Source organism: Berghia stephanieae, chromosome 12 (assembly GCF_034508935.2).
Source record: "Berghia stephanieae isolate SIO BIC M18660-M18661 chromosome 12, UCSD_Bste_1.3, whole genome shotgun sequence".
Lineage (NCBI taxonomy): Eukaryota > Metazoa > Mollusca > Gastropoda > Nudibranchia > Aeolidiidae > Berghia > Berghia stephanieae.
Window position 1 is genome coordinate 42,048,899 of NC_088371.1, and position 21,012 is coordinate 42,069,910.

Here is a 21,012-nt window from a genome sequence, read left to right on the forward strand (position 1 = left end):
TAGTCAGTAGAACGCGTTCTAGTTTTAGATCATCTGGGACAAGACAAGAAATGTCGTTAGAATAGTCGACAGTTTTCCCCAGTTGATTGTATGGAATGCGGACGACGTGGCTATCCAAAATTATAAATTCCTTTTCATAACGTTACTCTCGGCAATCATCCATTAATTTGTGTGCAGACTTTAAAAAATTATTATAATCGCTGTTTCTACTACTTGGCATACTAAAATAAAAAAAAAAAACAAACAAAAAAATCCAAAAAAAGCCAAACCGGCAAACATGTTCCAGCGCTCGGGCACGTCGCCTTGGTGGGGCCATAGTTATAACCATTTATAAATCTATGGGTGGTGCACGCAGAAGTCTACTTTAACAATTAGAACGGGAAGTCATAGTTTACAATGTTAACTTGGCTTGTGACTGATAGAGCGAGACAAAATTAAATGTCGGATAGAACTCTATGGTGGAGCATCAATGATCAAGTTTGACGAGTCATTGACTATTTATAGCAATCGCAACCGTGATGGAAATCCTGGTATTACTCACATATTTATGAAGTAATAAGTAATCGGCTACTAATTAAATGACTCAAATCTAATTCAATGAATTAAAAAAATATATTTTGAGATCATTCTAATAGTTTCACACTGCATGATAGTTTAAGATATTAATTATTAATTTTTCAATGAAGGTAGAGAGTATTCACCAGAATTATCCCGAAATTTACAATGGGAAGTAAGTATCGAAAAGTTAATAAATATTGTACTTGACAATTGCTTACCAGGAAAACATTTATTATTTACCTGGAGTGGTTGTCAATTTAGCTTGTTTAAAATTATACCCTTAGTCATAAATTTGTTCTGCTTATATTTTACTCTTTAGTGCATTAATAAATCAGATGTTTGAAATGAAGTGTCGTTTGTCTACCATTTGGATGATTTACTCATACAGCCTACCGTCTCTTGAATATGTTTCGTCAATGAGGCTGATATTAATAGGCTAATTGAAATAGCAGAAAAATGTAACTTTAAAAAAAAAATCAAATATTCCATGATATAACCATCTCTAATAATCGCAGTATCTTCCTCTAATTTGATCAAAACAGGAGCAGCAAATAACTGGGAGGATTATATTTAACCATGACAAAGTAATACTAATATCTATACCCGAGTAAAAATAATGTTAATGATCTATAATTAATTGCACTTCTTTAAAATGTATTGTTGGCATATATTATGCCAACGCAATGCTTATACTTACCTACTCACTACTCTCCTTTCCGGATGAAAATCGGAAGTTAGTAGTATATCTAGATTCTAGATACATTCAGTCAGGTTTTTACAGGTAAGGTCTTAGGGGCAAAGCAAACACATCTAAATTCCGTTTTAGTTTAAGTAAATTAAAGAAAATAGATAATAGATTGACAAGTTTAAAGGAGCTGTTATCCATTTTCCTTTATAATATTGGCAGGTGTCGGACAGCTAGGTCGTATGTACCACCAAAATCTGGTCCAGATCACAGATGAAAATCTTCCTGTTCGGTTATATGTGGGATTGGATTGTGCAAGATATCACGCCGAAATTTTTCTCATTTTTTTTTTCTGAACTGACAGCATCGAAATTCCTAAATTTACTCTGGTGATAATAATTGCCGGCTTTAAGTTTAAGTGTCCCTCTATAATAGAGCGATATCTTGTGTTGTTACTGTTACTTGCTTGGTCGTGCTGTTTATCGCTCAGAAATTTTCTCCCTGATTGCACCGATTTTAAATTTCGTAAGTTTCCTGTTGTGACCACTTATTGATAGTATTTGCTTGGCTAAAAAGCTCACAACATTGTCATCCGAAAGTGTAACGGACCAACACACAAATCCCTGTGTAACCTGAACGTTTATAGTCTGGTTAATACAGTTTAGTGAGAATTACTCAGTACTACTCATGAACGCGGATGGCAAAAAGCAATAACAAACACCTGAGTAACAACTTCATACTATCTATAAAGATAAAAATACTTGATGATAAATAATAATAATAACAATAATAATAATTAATAATAATAATAACAATAATAATAATAATAATAATAATAATAATAATAATAATAATAAAGCCTGATAAACGCAGCCTCCTCGAGCTAAGGGAAACAACCCAAGTATTCCTTTTACTCACCCTAAAATTAAAACATAAAACCCAGCTCTTTAATTAACCCTTACAGGAAAACCAAAAACCCCTAGGATTTTTACAACGACCTATAACTAACCCTAATTTTTTTTTAACCTTTGCCTAGGACCTTGAGCTAACCATAATAGAAAAAAAAAAAAAAAAAAAAAAAGAAGATAGGACTGCTCTCTACCTACCTTTCGATACTTGAATGACAATGGTGGTGGAGAACCAAAGCAATGGTTCTGTTAGGAAATTTCAAACTTACCAATCAATTGGTTTGTTCTACAGCTTGCTACTCAAAATTGACAAATTGAATAAATAAACGTTTGACAAAAGATCCACGGTTAAAAATAACAATATAACAGAGGTGATAATCTTCTGTTTCAATGTTTAACAATTTTGATTTATTAAAGATATTTGAGTCTTATTTGTAAGATCCGTAATCACTGGGCTACAGTATTAAAGATAAAACAAGTAAAAGCTAAAAAATACTTTGAGGCATTTTTACCAAAATTTAATTCTAAATCTCTTGAAAAGAACGTATGTCTTTAAAATCGTTTTAAGGAAAGGACAATTCATTTACATAAAATCAGTTATATTTCTACTATTAAGAGTAGATGTATACTAAAATTAGTAGTAATATAATATATGTGAAACTAAGATACAAATTTTATGTTATGATTTTGTTGAAGTTTGACGCATTGGCCGATACATTTTCCTCCTTTTTTGACAAATTGTCATTACCATCACTGATGTGATTAAAGCTACTTCGAGGAACATGTGAAAGGTCCCCCAAAAGATTATTTTAAAATAGAATAAATAGAAGTAATTTAAAAAATTGATATTTGAACCCAGGACCTTCTAGTTAGTATCAAACAGGTTAACCACTATGCCACAGGTCCACTTGACGTGTGGAGACATTTAATCATGTCTATTTAGAATAAATTTTAAAACTTTTGAATGCCAATTAAAAAATTTTTTTTTTAATCATGTCAGTTGCACATTAGCAGAAAAAATACCCAAGACATACAGATGTTTTCCTTTTAATTAAGTGACTCTATTTTTACCAAAATACTGGAGCCATATCTAGTGCTATGTTGGGTGTATGGATCTATTAAATGGATTCTTGTGTTATGTTTGGTGTCACTCAATATGATGTGATGCAAGTACTTCCTTCTTTTTTTTTTTTGGTATATCTTTGTGCTTGTTTGACAGAAGTGTATGACAGAAGGAATATATAGCTTTTTGGCATATTCAAGGTCTTCGTGCGGCCATGTGGTCTAGTGGTATGACATTCGCTTTTCGGACCGGAAGGTTCTGGGTTCGAGCCTCGCACACTCTGTGCATAGTTGAGTCCTTGGAAAAAGGCTCTTTATTCACATTCTCTGGCCGTATTCAGGTGTAAAATGAGTACTTTGCCGTTAACAGCATTGTCTCAGTCAGAAAAAAATTGCAATATCGCCAAACAGGCGTCATGTCCCGTTCTACATGTTACGTGTTGCTGTTAGTTAGAGATCCCTTGTAAAGCGCTTTGAGCAGGTATTGTGGATATTATTGATTTTACTGTATTGATTGGAAATATTATGTAATTGTACGTTTTATATTAATTGTACGTTTTATATTGGCAATCGCCTGAAATAAACCCTTGACTTTGAATTGAATTAAATATAAAAGAAGAATTATTTTCACTCGGCATTGCCAGCTATTATTGGGGATCTCAGGCTTTCCATAGGCATTGTTGGTCTTTATGTGTCTAAATATTTATTCTCTCATTATTTTATATTGTAGAATGTAACCTGAATTTAAGAGTATACTTATATTGGTAGACAAGAAATAGTCAAAATTACTTGTCATGTAAACAAATTGTTGGTGTTGATTTGGTATTATATCATATTTGTGACCCATCTTGTCAAAGTGGTATTATGTCGGGATGAACTAGGTGTTGGAAATTGAATTTATAGCAACAAATATGAAAATTGTGGCTAATTTCTTGTCTTTCAGCTTATCCTGCATTTTGCAGGGTTGCCATAATGAATGCCACATCTCCATGCATCTCGGTTCAGAGCGTCATCTTCCTCCAGGCCTAGTTCTTTCATATCGTCCTTTACCTTATCCCACCATCTAGTCTTTGGGCATCCCTTTTTCATCTTTCCTGTTATTTGTATATCCAATACTTTCCTTCTCACGTATTCCCTCTTTCATCTCTCAACATGTCATTTTGAGTCCTATCTCTCCAGACATAATATCGTCTAGAGATAGTGGGTCACATTTTAAATATTCATGCTCCTAAATATTCCTTTTTGCTATTTATTTTTCAATAGACCAGACTAACCAAGATGAGAATTCATCCCAAGGGGAGACAAATGTGAACAACAATTAAGAAAGTTCTGGAGGAGAAAATGTCAAAAGGAGCGCATAATCCAAGAAGAATAATTAATGGAGCAAATTACAAATTCATGAGAGATGACAATAACTTTGACATTGTCATGGATGAGTGTATATCCCTTCATGATATTGATTCTTTGAAATCCATCAATAGAGCCAATAATTCTCACAAAGCTTTTGTAGATCCAGATATTTCAGAAGAGGAGGCAAGAGATTATCATGCTTTGAGTGAGTTAAATACAGAAATGGTGAATTCTTTGAACACAAGAAGTGAAATGATAGGGACAGGTGAAATGTCTGTTTCAACCAGGAATTTCCCTTCCTCTGAGGGGTTCAACTTATCAAATAAAGCTGATGACTCACAGTCCAGTGAATTTCGAGACCATGACATGACAGACAATCAGGGCATTGTTTTAAAAACTCAACTCGAAAAACAAATGCCTTTTTCTCCACAATCTGACATAGATCTAGAATTGTACAACAACTTCTATTCAAATTTGTTCTCTAAAAGTTCTGCCACACCCGCACCTCCAAGTTCAAAATTGGACAATCTTTCAAGCTTACCTTCTCATCAAAGCAAGCCTATTGCCAAAAGTGTTCCTGATTTAACACCTAATAATGTCTTTTCTGATCAAGGTCCCAATTCGAAAAGAAACGCAGAGTCTTGTAACGATGATAACAATTGTTTTGCTGACAGAGGTAGAATTGAATCAAAAATTGTCTCGGATGCTACCAAGAAAGGGTCTTCAGTTGCAGTTGCCACCACATCAGCAAATCCTAGCTCATTTAGCAGTAGTGGAATGCCCTCCAATTGCTCAGGAATAATTGACAGTTCACTTTCCTCCACAGGATTTTTTCCTTCACCCTACTTAAATCATTTTCCAGAGGAAAAATCTTTGATGTCAGGTTACCAGCCAAAAAACTATTCTCATCCATCAAATTTTCAATTTGGAGGTGGTTCAATGTCATCAATTGCCTGCGATGAAGATCACTCAACGTTATCAAACTTCCAAAGTATTCAAATGGAACAAGGAACTGATACTGGCAAATTTCAGCCTCAGTTGACGAGCTTTGATATATTACCGAGTGGACATGGTGATAATGATTGTATTTCAAATGAGAATCTTCATAAAATAAGTACAGACGAAAATTTATGGCAAACAGACTTTGTCATCAAAAGTTCTGGAACAGAGCGCAAACATGAGAATGTTCCTTTGCCTTGTATTGAATCCTCTGCGAATCATAATATTGATGGAGATCAGAAAAGACAAAATTGCATCTATCCTAACTCAAGTCATCATAATAATTTAACCACCGTTGAGATGGGAAACAAAGGGAATTTACAGTGTGAGGCAGATATCATTGACTTAAAAATCGATGCCAATGATCACAATAAAATCGACAGAGAACCAGTTGAATTTGCTGGTCATAAAACAAAGTGGGAAAACAATGAAGGAAATGTAAGTAAAAAAAGAACAAATCCTATTGATATCGAAGTAGAAAGAGAAGAAGAGCTTGGTACACAAAAAAAATATGATTGTGAGACAGAATGTGGGTGTTGTAATACTGAAGTTAAGACTGTTGATTTCATTGAGGATCATTTTGGAACAAAATATAAACCTGCTGAAAACTGCCCAGTAATTGATGACAATGATGATGATGATGATGATGATGATTTAGTTTTCTCAGATTTGACTAATCTGAAAAGTAAACATCCCTTTCGACCCCCAAGCGTGAGACGTATGAGTAGTGGTTATGGCTCGAGCACCCAATCTGAAGCAGATATGCAAGAATTTTCTTGTCCAGACCACTTAAATACAAGCAAAAATGAAAAAATATTTGCTGCTTTAAGCAACATGATTTCCGAGATGAAAGGCCAAGTAAGATCAAGGATGAGAAGTAATAACAGTCAATGCGATTTGGGATTTGAAGATGCAGAAATTGGAAAAAAAGAACTGACACCAGAAAAGGCCACTATTGATAAAAATATTGGAAATAAGACTAAAACTGTTTTTGGTAGAAGGCAAAATGTAGACGGAACCGACCCAGTGGCCCCTGGACCTCGTGGCTTAGAATCCGTTTCCACCAATAAAGCAGAAGGCAAAGGTCAGAACGAAGAGACTGAAAAGAAAATGACCAAAGAAGACAGTTGTGACCTATCTATTTACGGTGAGAATTTTTTAAAAACTTCTTTCATGATTTAAAAATTACAAAGTGTCACTGAATTGGGCTGCACTGTGTTTTCTTTTTTATTTTGGATAAAAATAACAACAAAAACAAACCAAAAAAATCCCACTTTTGTTTGCATGTTCTGGAGCCTGCGCAAGCTTAATTATAAATAAAGATCTGAACAAGTGTGTATGAAAGGTGCCAGGCAAAGCAAGAAATAACAATACAAAAAAAAAAAAACATCCCAAAAAATCATGTATTTTGCTTTCTTGCTTTTTCTAATTTTTGGGATGGTTTTTTTTTTTCTTGAATTCAGATCTTTATATTACACCAGTACCTGCTCCTTAATTTCTTAATAGCTTAATTATAGAACATTAAAATCACATACAAACTCATTTTTGAATATATATATATATCTATATTTAAAAAATTGTTAAAATAAATGTATTAATCAGTTAACTGCTGCACGGTAGATTGAGAGTTTTTGCCAAGATGAGGGTCATTTAAATGATTGATATTTGAAGGACGAGTTTTCTGGCCAATTTTTTTAGACATGTTTGTTTGTCCTCAGTACAGGAGTTAAATCGTTAGGGAAAGGAATCGATAGCTAAATGTCAGTCTGCTCTTGTAAATTACCTCAGTGCAACTCCTGGACAACGACATTGCCCTGTACAAGAAAACAATGTCTTTATTCTGGAATTTTCAAGATGGCGGGAAAAGGGTGTATGGTGAGACCCGTCAATACATAAAATTGCGATGCGTGGACCAGAGCCTGAGAGAAGACATGTCCCAACAATGTATTTCTCCTGTTTACAAAGGGTGTATCATTTATGCTTTCACTCTTCAATGTGTATTGTCATTGTTTTGATCGTAAGCAGTGCTCAGCCACCATTTTACAAAACTAAGAATACATCAAGAAAATGAAGTGCCAATATGATAATACTGCACAAGAACACAAATGCACGCATCTAGGTTTGATTTTTATTAAAATTTATGCGATAATACAAGTTTTTAATAGCGAAATTTTTATTTAAGTGCACCAAAATTTACAAGCACTTAGAATAAGTAGATCCACATTTTGTGATATTAAAAAAAAAAAGAAAAAGAACAAAACTTAAAAAGTTATCAAGTATTAACCACCATAATATCAACTTTGGACTGACGTTCGGTGGTTTGTTTGGTTTCAAAATAGCTAGTATTTGAGCTTTTTTCTAGATTTTTTGAGTAATTAGAGGTGTGGATGACGTTTGTCATGACATATGCTAGGACTTGATGCCGAGTTGTTTTATCACTCTGGGAATACGCCATCAATTCCAGCAGCTTTTCTGGCTTTCATTTGTATGATGGTATCTCTTACCTCAGTATTGGAGATGTGTATTGTCAAATGAAAACAATAAAGTGAAAGAGGCAGTTATTGTTTTCCAGGCTATTCCAACATACGATTATAAGACCTTATATATCCATAATGGCCCCCATTGGACACGGCTTTACCTGATATCAGTTAACCTCCACTGACCTCAGATGGGTAGCAAACAGGGAAGGTTAATGGACCCTTAACATCTCCATCCACTGATAAAGTTCTTTTGATGCGGTTCCATATGAACGTGATTTGATTGGTTGGTAAAATAGGGATCTCATTGAGAAGGGGGGAAAAAAGCGTTTTTTTTAATGGCCAAGAGAACGAGATGATGATGATCGGGTATCAAGCATCTGTATCAGTTGCTGATTATTGTTTTAATAATGTCGATAAACAGGGGTATCACTAAAATGTATGCCACTATTTGGGGTGGGTTTTTTTACTAATAAGATATAGCAAAAATATCGGGGCCAGAGGTCATGGTGGCTATTCAGGAGTTGTCATTATGCAGAGGTTTCATTGTATTCAATAGATTAAAGTTCTATCCAAAGGATAACAAAAAATGACTCTCTCTCTCAAAAGGAGAACTGATACATCCCACCCCATCGTGATATGTTTTACACTGAGCTAAATCTGGCAGGCACATAAAACTATCGCTGTAACCATCTGTAATTATTGCCTTGAGAGAATATTTTGTGAAATTCAGGAAAGCATAGTAAGAACATTTTATGTTTTCCTCGACCTTTAAAATGAGTTTTTTTTTACAGTCAACTTTGTACATTTAGCATCCTTGCTTTAAGGATAAATATTTGTTTTCACAGGTTGGACATAATACTAAACATATTAGGTTGAAATTTTACTGATAAAAATAATCTTTACCTGAAAAGTAATGCATATATATATGCACTTTGAGTCTATATTTTAGCTCACAAAGATATAATAACCAAGCAATTGTCTTCACCATTAATACCATCAGCATTATCATCATCATCGTCGTCGTCTTCATCATCATCGTCATCGTCTTCATAATCATTTTTATCGTTATCATCATAATCATCATCATCATCGTCATCGTCTTCATCATCATCGTCATCATAATAATTTTTATCATTATCATCATAATCATCATCATCATCATCGTTATCGTCTTCATCATCATCGTCAGCATAATCATTTTTATCATCATAATCATCATCATCATCAGCAGCAGCAGTTCAATCAGCAATCATTTCGATCATTTCCCCTCAGATGTCCTTGGACCAGTCAAGTTTTCTGCCCTACTGTGTGTTGCTCCTGAGGATATCCAGACCTTTGCTATGCCATTCCTGAACAAGCTGGCTGGATGGGGGTTACGTGTGTGCTTCCCTGAGAGAGATCTCTGCCTTACAGGGCCATACCATGAAAACCTGGCAAGGGTCATAAAAGAAAGGTGATATGATTTATATAATGATCTTCTTCTTCCAGCTTATCCCGCATTTTGCAGGGTTGCCATAATGAACGCCACATCTCCATGCATCGAGGTTTTGAGCATCATCTTCCTCCAGGCCCAGTTCTTTCATATCACTCTTTACCTTATACAACCATCTAGTCTTTGGGCGTCCCTTTTTCCTTTTTCCCGCTAATTGTATGTCCAATACTTTCCATCCCACGTACTCCTTCTCTCGTCTCTTTACATGTCCGAACCATTTCAATCTATCTTCTCTCATCTTTACCGATACATTCTTCACTTCAGCCAACCTTCGAATTCGTTCATTTCTCACTTTATCTTTTCTTGTCCAGCCAAGTGACCATCTCAACATCCTCATTTCCAGCACCTCAACTTCTTTTTCTTGTTTCTTTGTTGTAGCTGCTGTCTCTAGTCCATATAACATTGCTGGTCTTACAACAGTTGTATATATTTTCCCCTTCAGCTTTGCGGGAATTCGTTTGTCACACATAACTCCAGTTACCTTCCTCCAATTATTCCAGCCTGCCTGTATCCTCTTCTTAACCTCCTTCCCATAATGAATATCATGATAATTTTCTGTATTCTTATAACTCTCAACTCAACCACCCATTTTTCTAATGGCAAACATTTGAGATCACAATACAATCTTTAACAATCATTAATACTACTACTTGTGTCAGTTCATGACAATCAGTCGGATTGTGAAAATTTTGGATATATGCATTTTAAAAATAATTTATTTTTTTTCATTTTCTAAAAGAATATGCTCCCCAAAGCATTTTAATCTTTATTTGAAGTAAATTGGGATGATTTTTTATGAAGTTATAGTCAGATGTATGGGAAAGGTATCCAGCAACTTTTCTTATATTTCATACTTTTTCAACTTGACTAGCTGTAAGAAATATATATATTTTATTTATTAAGTGAAATTAAGCTTTGATATTTCCCGAAGATGTACCAAAGGGGTTGATTTAATCATTTATGACAAGAACTCACATTGACATTCTAACTAAACTTGGCAATATCTCAGTTCAAACCTTTTCACTGATTATGTCATTCACTGTAACATTTTTATAATTGAATCAAAAAGGGTTTCTGAAATATTCTGTGTTTAGCAAAAAAAATAATTGAGCTTTTATATAGCGCAATACCCACTAAACGTGCTCAAAGCGCTTTACAAGTGGTAGTAATATTGTTCATTCTTAAAAATCTCTTTTACATTCATGTTTGTTCGTACATTACGTAATTCATTCTTCATATGGCAATTCCAGAATTCTGAATCAGTTTTAGGAAATAAGCAAGGTAGTAGTAGTAGTGTCGTATGGTCCTCACACCTCCAAGTGTGACTCATTCAGCCATTTGATGTAGTGAATAAGCAAGGTAAAGTAATGATAATTAATAAGCTTAACAGGACAGGGAACTGGGAGTTGCACACCTGTCAACAGGAATACAGTGGAATCCTGTTAAAGGAAACACCACAGGACTTGTCAGATCGGTTGGCTTTCGTGGAAGGTTGACTTTATCCTTTTTCACTTAAACGAAGAACAGAAAGTTTGGGACCAACAAGAGGTGTGCGCTTTAAGCACACAGGTTTATTTCGAAGTGGCTATTGGTCAACACTGACCCACAGTCACTGGCCCCTATGGGTCAGTACTGACCAATAGCCCCGCTGTTGCAGACTGGCTATTGGTCAGTACTGAGCGCTGAAATTGACCTCAACCATCTTTTTTTTTTTTCCTACTTGCACTGAATCACGTGCAAGATTTTTTTTTTTTTTTGGTTTTTATTTTTTGGTTATTGGCTGAAGAAGGGTTTTGAGTCTGAAACGTTCCATATTTGGTATTTTGTTCATTTTCGAAGCTATTGTTGATTTATTGATTTGTGTTCATTACTCTTTACAGTCCACAGCTTCCAGAAGCTGAATATGACTACTTTAAAAAAAAAAAAAAAGAACGGGAGAAAAACTACTCGTAGCTACCGCACCACATCCACATTATTTATCCGATGGCAATCTACAGGCTTATTCCATTCGAAGGGCTCACAATTCCTTTCTTTTTTTTTTACTTACTCATCTCTGAAACTAAAAGGCTATTAATTCGTACAATAACAAAATTATAAATGCAATTTTTCGGACACCTTAATCGACATAAATGTATTGAACATCTTGCTCTCACAGGAAAGATAGAAGGTAAAAAGAGTAAAGGTAGACGAAGAAAAACATATTTGAATAGTTTGAACAGCTGGGTGACAAAGAAAGAGAAGAGTAATATTAGTTTTCTGAGGTTATCTGATCAGAGAGATGAATGGCGTATCATGATCACCGATGTATGGCACAGACTTGGTACTTGATGAACTCATCTCTGATATCTGGTTAACACATTTTCCACCCCCAGATGCAATGGGAAAGTGATAGTGATTGTATCTAACGACTATCCAAACTCTGATGAATGTCTTTTTTTGACCCATTATGCCATACAACTCGATCCAGGTAACTATATCTATCATTATTGTTATTATTATTATTATTATTATTATTATTATTATTATTATTATTATTATTATTATTATTATTATTATTATTATTATTATTATTATTATTATTATTATTATCATTATTGTCATTATTATTATTATTATCATTATTATTATTATCATTATTATTATTATTATTATTATTATTATTATTATTATTATTTTTATTATTATTATTATTATTATTATTATTATTATTATTATTATTATTATCATTATTATTATTATTATTATTATTATTATCATCATCATCATCATCATCATCATCATCATCATCATCATCATCATCATCATCATCATCATCATCATCATCATCATCATCATCATCATCATCATCATTATTATTATTATTATTATTATTATTATTATTATTATTATTATTATTATATCATTATTGTTATTATTATTATTATTATTATTATTATTATTATTATTATTATTATTATTATTATTATTATTATTATTATTATTAATATTATTAATATTATTATTATTATTATTATTATTATTATTATTATTATTATTATTATTATTATTATTATTATTATTATTATTATTATTATTATCATTATATTATTATTATTATTATTATTATTATTATTATTATTATTTTTATTATTATTATTATTATTATTATTATTATTATTATTATTATTATTATTATTATTATTATTATTATTATTATTATTATTATTATTATTATTATTATTTTTTATCATTATCATCATCATCATCAGACGATTTGAATTTTTTTCCTTTTTCTTTCTTCTTCTTCTTCTTCTTCTTCTTCTTCTTCTTCTTCTTCTTCTTTCTCTCTTCTTCTTCTTCTTCTTCTTCTTCTTCTTTCTTCTTCTTCTCTCTTCTTCTTTTCTTCTTCTTCTTCTTTCTTCTTCTTCTTCTTCTTCTTCTTCTTCTTCTTCTTCTTCTTCTTCTTCTTCTTCTTCTCTTCTTCTTCTTCTTCTTCTTCTTCTTCTTCTTCTTCTTCTTCTTCTTCTTCTTCTTCTTCTTCTTCTTCTTCTTCTTCTTCTTCTTCTTTCTTCTTCTTCTCTTCTCCTTCTCTTTCCTTTCCTTTCCTTCTTTCTTTCTTCTTCTTCTCTCTTCTTCTTCTTCTTCTTCTTCTTCTTCTTCTTCTTCTTCTCTCTTCTTCTTCTTCTTCTTTTCTTCTTCTTCTCTTTTTATTTTATTATTATTATTATTATTATTATTATTTTATTATCATTATCATCATCATCATCATCATCATCATCATTATTATTATTATTATTATTATTATTATTGTCATCATCATCTTCATCATCATAATCATCGTCATCGTCATCATTGTCACTTTTATCATCTGTTTAATATCATCTTCACACCATCTTTCACAGCTGCCAAAAAGAGAAGCATCATTCCCATCTACATTGACAAAGACATTCCAAATCTTCCCCAAGTTTTGTCTGGCCTCAGCTCTATCCGATACAACCAAGCAGTTCGGAACAATTTCCTGGAGACAAAACTAAGGTCAGCGCTTCGAAACGACTCAATTCTGGATATTTTGTAATGGACGGACAACATGGTTTGACCTAAGCTAGAGGTGCCTAAATGAGCCAGTAAAATGGAGAGAAAAATAAAGTGAGTAGATATGACTCATATATAAGGGAACAACACAAAACAAACAACGTTTCGGCCCTTGGCCTTCGTCAGGAGACAAAAAAACACAAACACAAAGATGTGTGTGTTTGTGTTTTTTTGTCTCCTGACGAAGGCCAAGGGCCGAAACGTTGTTTGTTTTGTGTTGTTCCCTTAAATATATGCATCATATCTACTCACTTTATTTTTCCCTCCATGGTTTGACCTCATTGATTTCAATGTTCATCATGCCAGTTGTGGTCTTGGTCTCGTCCCTTTCTTCTTGCGGTGAAATCTCTTGTGGTCTTGGTCTCGTCTCTGTCTTCTTGCGGTGAAATCTCTTGTGGTCTTGGTCTCGTCTCTTTCTTCTTGCGGTGAAATCTCTTGTGGTCTTGGTCTCGTCTCTTTCTTCTTGCGGTGAAATCTCTTGTGGTCTTGGTCTCGTCTCTTTCTTCTTGCGGTGAAATCACTTGTGGCCTCGTCTCTTTCTTCTTGCGGTGAAATCTCTTGTGGTCTTGGTCTCGTCTCTTTCTTCTTGCGGTGAAATCTCTTGTGGTCTTGATCTCGTCTCTTTCTTCTTGCTGTGAAATCTCAGCCACAAGAAGTGATAAACGCCAACTCCCGACCAGAGACAATGGGTCAGGACTCTTTAAGATTTATTTTATGTGTATCACATCAGCTGTCACCTCACTCTCTTCATTTCCATCTTACAGAATAATATTGGTCGAGAATAGCTTTAAGGATATTCAAGGTTTTGGATGGATGTTGACATGAGAGTATGCTTTTGAGGTTCGATTCTCGGTCAAGGAAAGCTAACTTTTGTTAATTTTTAAATTCTTTTTTAAAATGCTGCTTTAACTTTAACTGGCACTGGTGTACAATTTCTTTCCGTTTTTTTGTCTCACGCCAGTTTTTGACTTTCATTTATTTCTTTCTTTATTTATTTATTTATTTATTTATTTTGTTTTAGATATCTAAAAATAAAAACTGGGTGGGTTTCCTGACCTCCTATAGTGGGCAGGGAGGCACTTACTGTGTCTTCTATCCCCCTATATCTTTTTTCCAACTTGCTTTCTGTCTTTGTCTTGGAATGAGATTACTTGACTTTGTCCTGACCTTGGCCGGATACACTGACTGAGAGGGAAACAGTCGAATGTATAGTTAGAGTTTTGGGAGATGATATTTTTTCCTTGTAAATATTCTCTCTGTTATGTACTGTTTTGTTTCAAATATATTTTGTTTTTTTAAACATTTGAGTGTTTTCCTCTTATTGGGATTCTGTGCTTATGTCTGGCTGAGACTTTTGGGTGATCTCAAATCTCAAACTAAGTACACTGATAGAGTGCTGTTGGAATCTGCATCTGTTGCCTATTTGAACCAATTCCCCATCTGTCTTACTTTTTCTTGGGTGCGCTCAATTGTACGTCTAGAATGTTTTGGCTATGCCATTTTCTTCCTTGCGGGTGGTTGGATGGGAGCATCACCCTTCAATCATATACCTATGATGTTCGCATGGGTGTACGATCCGATAGTGGCAGGTGGTTGGATGGGAGCATCACCCTTCAATCATATACCTATGATGTTCGCATGGGTGTACGATCCGATAGTGGCGGGTGGTTGGATGGGAGCATCACCCTTCAATCATATACCTATGATGTTCGCATGGGTGTACGATCCGATAGTGGCGGGTGGTTGGATGGGAGCATCACCCTTCAATCATATACCTATGATGTTCGCATGGGTGTACGATCCGATAGTGGCGGGTGGTTGGATGGGAGCATCACCCTTCAATCATATACCTATGATGTTCGCATGGGTGTACGATCCGATAGTGATGTCGTTTCTTCTTCTCTTTACTAGCCTATCCTGCTTCTTTGGTTTGTGATTGTATTTTTGACAGGGATATTTTTTTTTCTGTAAATCTTCTGCCTGTTTGTTCTTGGTTATTTATAATTTAGCTTATGATATCTTTAGGTTATGATTTTGATTTACATTTGTACTATTTTTGTTAGATTGCTTGTTTTTTTGTTTCAGCGGTGTCTCATATAACCTCAATTGTGTTGGAAGAGACCTAAAGCAACAAACAAACAAACAAAAACATTTTCTTCCTTTTTACTGGCACTGGAATGACCTAAAAGTGTGGCAAGCGCAGTTTAACCCTTAAAAATAAATCAAACAAAAATAAAAAAAGGCATTTTCTCATTCCTTCATCCTCGTTTTTCATGTTCTATATTTGTTATCTCAGGAGAAAAGAGTTTAATGTAAAGACATTCACTAAGACATTCATTAAGAGTATTGAACAGTAAATTGCCCAAACTATTTGTTGAACTCTGTGGTGAACTGGTCTGACTGTAATCAACATCCCACAGGAATTTTTCCAAAATCTCAATAACAGCATGGAATCTCGTTGCCAAGCGGTCATGAATGCAAATGGAAACCTCACACTCGCTATTTGAACTACCACAAAATAATTTTATTTACAAATTAGACATGATGATCATGCAAAACATTTGTAGTAACTACCGTGATTGCCAGAACTCGGTATTCTGGCTGTAGGACTCCATGGCTAGGATGGGTCCAGATGGCCGGTGAATCACGGAATTACTGAGTTAAAACTAGATATTAAATATCTAGATAAAGTTAAAGTATAAAAATATAGCTTACCCTGAATCTAGGCGTATGATGGTATGGAAGGAAGGAGTGTCAGAAGGTTTTACGTCTGTTGTATAGGGGTAAGTGAATGTAGAGAGTGAAGTGTCCAGAAGTAAGTGTCGTCTAAGAGTGTGGAAAGTGCGTCGTCTGTTGTATCGAAGTGTATAGCTTGAAGTGTAGGAGTAAGTGTACAGTAGGTAAGTGTATGTATCGAGAGGTCCACTCGGCTTTATATGAGCCGGGTCAGCTCGGGACGAGGCAGAGCGGAAGTAGGAATGACCATTGCCAAGGTCACTAGCCGTACGATTGTTTACGGCTAGATATCCCTACACATTCAAGGGAAATAATGACAAAAAATCTTAATTCTGAAATTGACCCAACATTACAAAAATGGCCATCAAAGTGCCGAAAATTCCTCAAAAAGCACCAGAATATGTGGAAATGTGCACAAATAGACAAATAACAAGAACAAAAAAAAAATGAAACAATTCATAAATATTTGGGCCCCCTGTCTTGATTCAAATCGCTGATGCGTTTTTAAAATTCATTAGTATAGTTAATAATAATGATGATGATGATGATACTAATAATGATAATAATTATTTTTATGATAGCAATGATAATGAAAAGAAAATTTAAAAAAATAATAATAATGATAATGATGATAAATCTTTATTGTCTAGGAACATGGCAATTTGTCATTGAGTCCCACTTGCTATAGAATTGCATGATAACAACAGGATATGCATGGACGAAATATATCATACAAATATTCCTATTATTCCTGCTCTTTCCCTCTCTCATCCCCCCCTCTCTCTCTCTCTCTCTCTCTCTCTCTCTCTCTCTCTCTTTCTCTCTCTCTCTCTCTCTCTCTCTCTTTCTTTTTATCTCTCACTCTCTCTCTCATCTGCGCATGTGCTCTAACACATCCTCACACAACATAGACAGAGTCAAATAGTTTTCAATTTGTTACATATGTGGTGAGTTGGCATTTAATATAATCATCATTGTTCAATCATTCAGTCGACCAATCTATAACCAGTTGTTAATCCTTGGTTAACTCACTCAATCCTAGAGATTTTTGCTACTTTTCAAAATTGGAAGAAATGTATTAAAAATTAGCATGTAGGTACATAAATAGATTTATTCAACTATCATTAACATGCAAAAACTAAAAACATTAGCTTTGAAACTGTGTCAATAATTTGTCTCAGAAAAATTAAGTAAATAGGTATGGGGTAAAAGTAATCCAGGTAAACCTAAAATGATCGTTCTCTTAAAAGCTCTGCGTAATTTGATCCATGTTCGATTGGTGCATTGTCATGCATAAAAACTGGTGCGATTTCATCATCCCTAATGCGTCTCTCAGATTCATTCTCACCCAGATGTCTTTTGTCCTTCTCTGATCCAGCACCAAACAACCAAACAATAGTATTTTCTTGCTAAAAGCGTTCGCAGTTTTTCTTTTACCTCCAGATTAATGTATAAATAGCCTTTTGTGATATACTAAACCTGCGTGAATATTCTACAACAGACAGCCCAGCCTGAGCATCCACAATCAAACGGTCTTGGTTCTCAAAAGTTGGTCTCGGGATGATTTTTGTTAGTGACAGTATACCTATAGATAGTTCGAAGTTGACGTCACTCAGGTCTTTGTTATTGTTTTTTTGCCATCCACGTTTATGAGTAATTCTCACTGAACTGTATTAACCAGACTACAAACGATCATGATTACACAGGGATTTGTGTGTTGGTCCGTTATACTTCCGGATGGCAATGTTGTGAACTTCTTAGCCAAGTGCATACTATCTATATTTAAATGTAAAGAAAAAAGACTGATATTGTTGATGTTTTGTTTATCAGATCATGTGAAGTCACGTTGAATTCAATCTGGTTATTGAATTTCAAAATTAGTGTAAAACTCCTATAATTTAAGTGGATCCAGTTGCCCGTCGTGTTGCCCATCGTATTGCTCTCCCTAAAATTCTTACCCATGCACATTTTTGTAGTCAAAATTTTGGTGTTTCAAGTTCTAAGTATTGTTTATTTTAATTTAATGTAAAGATAGGAATATTATTACATTCATTGAATAGGTAATCAATTAATCTTTAAGATGATGTATAACCCGAGAGATCAGGTGAATTGAAAGTTTTACATATTTGGGATACATTATTACATCTGATGGTAGATCCACCCATGAAGTTAAAACAAGAATTGCTTTAGCAAAGAACACATATAATCAATTAAAGCAAGTCGTGAACAACCACAACCTTGAGATGGCAACAAAACTCCGGGTAACGAAATCATACGTGTGGTCTGTGCTTCTTTATGGCAGCGAATGTTGGAAGATTAACAAAGAATGTGAACGTAGAATAACTGCAGCCGAAATTTGGTTTTATAGACGAATTCTTAGAATCTCATGGAAAGATAAAACAAAAAACGAGAAGGTATTAAAAGAAATTGGAGCACGACCAACTTTGGTAAACACCATCAGAAAAAGACAGTTAAAATTCCTCGGACATATTTACAGAAAAAATGGAATTGAAAAGATTGTACTTAGGGTAAAGTTGCTGGGAAGAGAAGAAGAGGGAGACAGAGGATAGATAACATTGACAATCTGAACGGATGGATTGGTGGAGGAGGAACAGGAATCGAGCTATTGAGAAGATCTGAGGACAGATATGGTTGGAGTTGGAGGGACATAATCGCTGATGTCTGCAACAGGCCTGGCACTTGATGATGATGATAACCCAACTTAATGCTTGGGTAGAGTCAAAAGAAATGAAAGAAAATATAAATGTGAACTTACTTTTGCACATTACTATATTTGTCTTCTGCTTTATTGTCAGGTGTCATAGATTGTGTTTGTTTCTTGTACTCTGATTGGATATTTTTGTCAAGTCTGTGTGTCCTCCTAAGAGGGCAGTTTGTAGAAATTTGTGGTTTTGTTAGGGGCGACATAAACATTAGGGCCTTGATTTATCAATTGTAAGTCCTGTTTTAGTTTATTTTGGAATTTGTTATCAATTTGCCTAAATTTTATATTTCGGATGGTGTCTGTCTTCCCATCTTCAACTTCTCGTAGTTGAGCTATGGAAGGGGCTGGTCGCGTAGATCTAAATCCAAAAGTTATCTTTTTATAACGCTTTGGTCTGGGTTTAAATAAGAAAAAAGCAATATTCCAGAAAATCTGCCGCTACTTAAATATGGAATTACATGGATTCCAATTTTTTCTACATCCGATTGCATTAGCTTGAGCACCCTACATATTATATTATATTACATTGTTACATTATATTATATTATATTATATTATATTATATTATATTATATTATATTATATTATATTGTGTAATATTATATTATATTATATTACATTGGTATATTATATTATATTATATTATATTACATTGGTATATTATATTATATTACAATATATTGTAGTATATCATTAAAAAGGGTAATTTAATAAGCTGATCTGCATGATGAAAAAGGGTTACATTAATTAAGATGAGATCATAAAATGTATGCCTCATAATTTGATTACTTTTGATAAACATAATAAATAAATAAATATCTTTATTCATCCATACGGAAATTGGTTTTACAAATATATATTTTGTATAGTGCATAATATGTATTAAATGTTATATATCGAGTGGTCGGCCACCAACAATGAGATTATTTTCAAACGGTTGTATCTCTTGAATCGTTCAACCAATCAATATTCCTCAAATTGTACATGACTGTACATGAATCTATTTTCAAGCAGCCTTTTTTTTTAAAACCCATCACATTTGTTTAACTCACTCAACCCTAACACCGACTATATCCGTTGTTTACCGGGGTTACTTTTACCCCATGTCTATTTATTACATTTTTATGAAACAAATTATAGCCGTAGTATCAAAGGTAATGATTTTTTAATATTTTTTTTTAGTTTTTGCATGTTAATGATAGTTGAATAAAACTATCTATGTACATGCTCATTTTTAATACATTTTTCAAATTTTGAAAAGTAGCAAAAAAATTTTCTAGGATTGAGTGAGTTAAAAAAAAATAAAAGGCACGAGCGAAGTTCTAGCAGTAGAGCATGCAAACATTTCAAATATCCGAAGCAAAGTTCATATAATATAACCCATTTTAAGTTCTTTTCTTTTTTTAACCTCAGGAACGGAGACACCCAATGTTTGTTGTCACTTTGCCAGTTTAGATTTATCTCCGTCTTTTAAATACGACAATAAACAGGTATAGGGTTATTTATTTTTTTAAGATAAAAACACACACAACAAAAATAATGAATAAATAATTCAATAATAAATTTATTTATTTATTTATTTATTTATTTATTCATATAACCCATTTTGTTGAATGACATTCCTTTATCTTTTCATCCAAACTGATTTTCCAATCTCATTATCAGGAATCTGCCTGGGTGGGGTTCCTGACCTCCCATAGTGGGCAGGGAGGTACTTACTGTGTCTTCTATCCCCCTGGGTGGGGTTCCTGACCTCCCATAGTGGGCAGGGAGGTACTTACTATGTCTTCTGTCCCTCTGGGTGGGGTTCCTGATCTCCCATAGTGGGCAGGGAGGTACTTACTGTGTCTTCTGTCCCTCTGGGTGGGGTTCCTGATCTCCCATAGTGGGCAGGGAGGTACTTTCTGTGTCTTCTGTCCCCCTGGGTGGGGTTCCTGATATCCCAT

At 34.1% G+C, this 21,012-nt stretch overlaps 1 protein-coding gene across 6 annotated transcripts; it reads left to right on the forward strand.

Moving 5' to 3' along the window:
• Positions 1–839: 839 nt before the first annotated feature.
• Positions 840–20,633, forward strand: LOC144957815 (uncharacterized). Of its 6 annotated transcripts, none has more exons than XM_078889261.1 (6): positions 843–1,142; positions 4,477–6,709; positions 9,315–9,495; positions 11,907–12,001; positions 13,416–13,548; positions 15,691–20,633. In XM_078889261.1, the coding sequence occupies exons 2-6, from the start codon at positions 4,555–4,557 to the stop codon at positions 15,818–15,820; spliced, it is 2,694 nt and encodes an 897-aa protein (XP_078745387.1). In that variant the 5' UTR covers positions 843–1,142; positions 4,477–4,554; the 3' UTR covers positions 15,821–20,633. The 6 variants fall into 6 exon arrangements, 3 of the variants coding, with proteins under 3 accessions (XP_078745387.1, XP_078745388.1, XP_078745386.1); XR_013642214.1 differs by lacking the exon at positions 843–1,142 and adding an exon at positions 1,251–1,339 and having other exon boundaries at positions 13,416–13,659; XM_078889262.1 differs by lacking the exon at positions 843–1,142 and adding an exon at positions 1,251–1,339 and having other exon boundaries at positions 13,416–13,621.
• Positions 20,634–21,012: the final 379 nt, after the last annotated feature.

Bases quoted from the DNA above. Each gene is read 5' to 3' on its own strand.
- LOC144957815 (XM_078889261.1), top strand. From the start codon at position 4,555: ATGTCAAAAGGAGCGCATAATCCAAGAAGAATAATTAATGGAGCAAAT. The intron at 9,496-11,906 runs GTGATATGATTT...TTCCACCCCCAG, and splicing joins GCAAGGGTCATAAAAGAAAG to ATGCAATGGGAAAGTGATAG. The intron at 13,549-15,690 runs GTCAGCGCTTCG...TTTTTGTTTCAG, and splicing joins TTCCTGGAGACAAAACTAAG to CGGTGTCTCATATAACCTCA.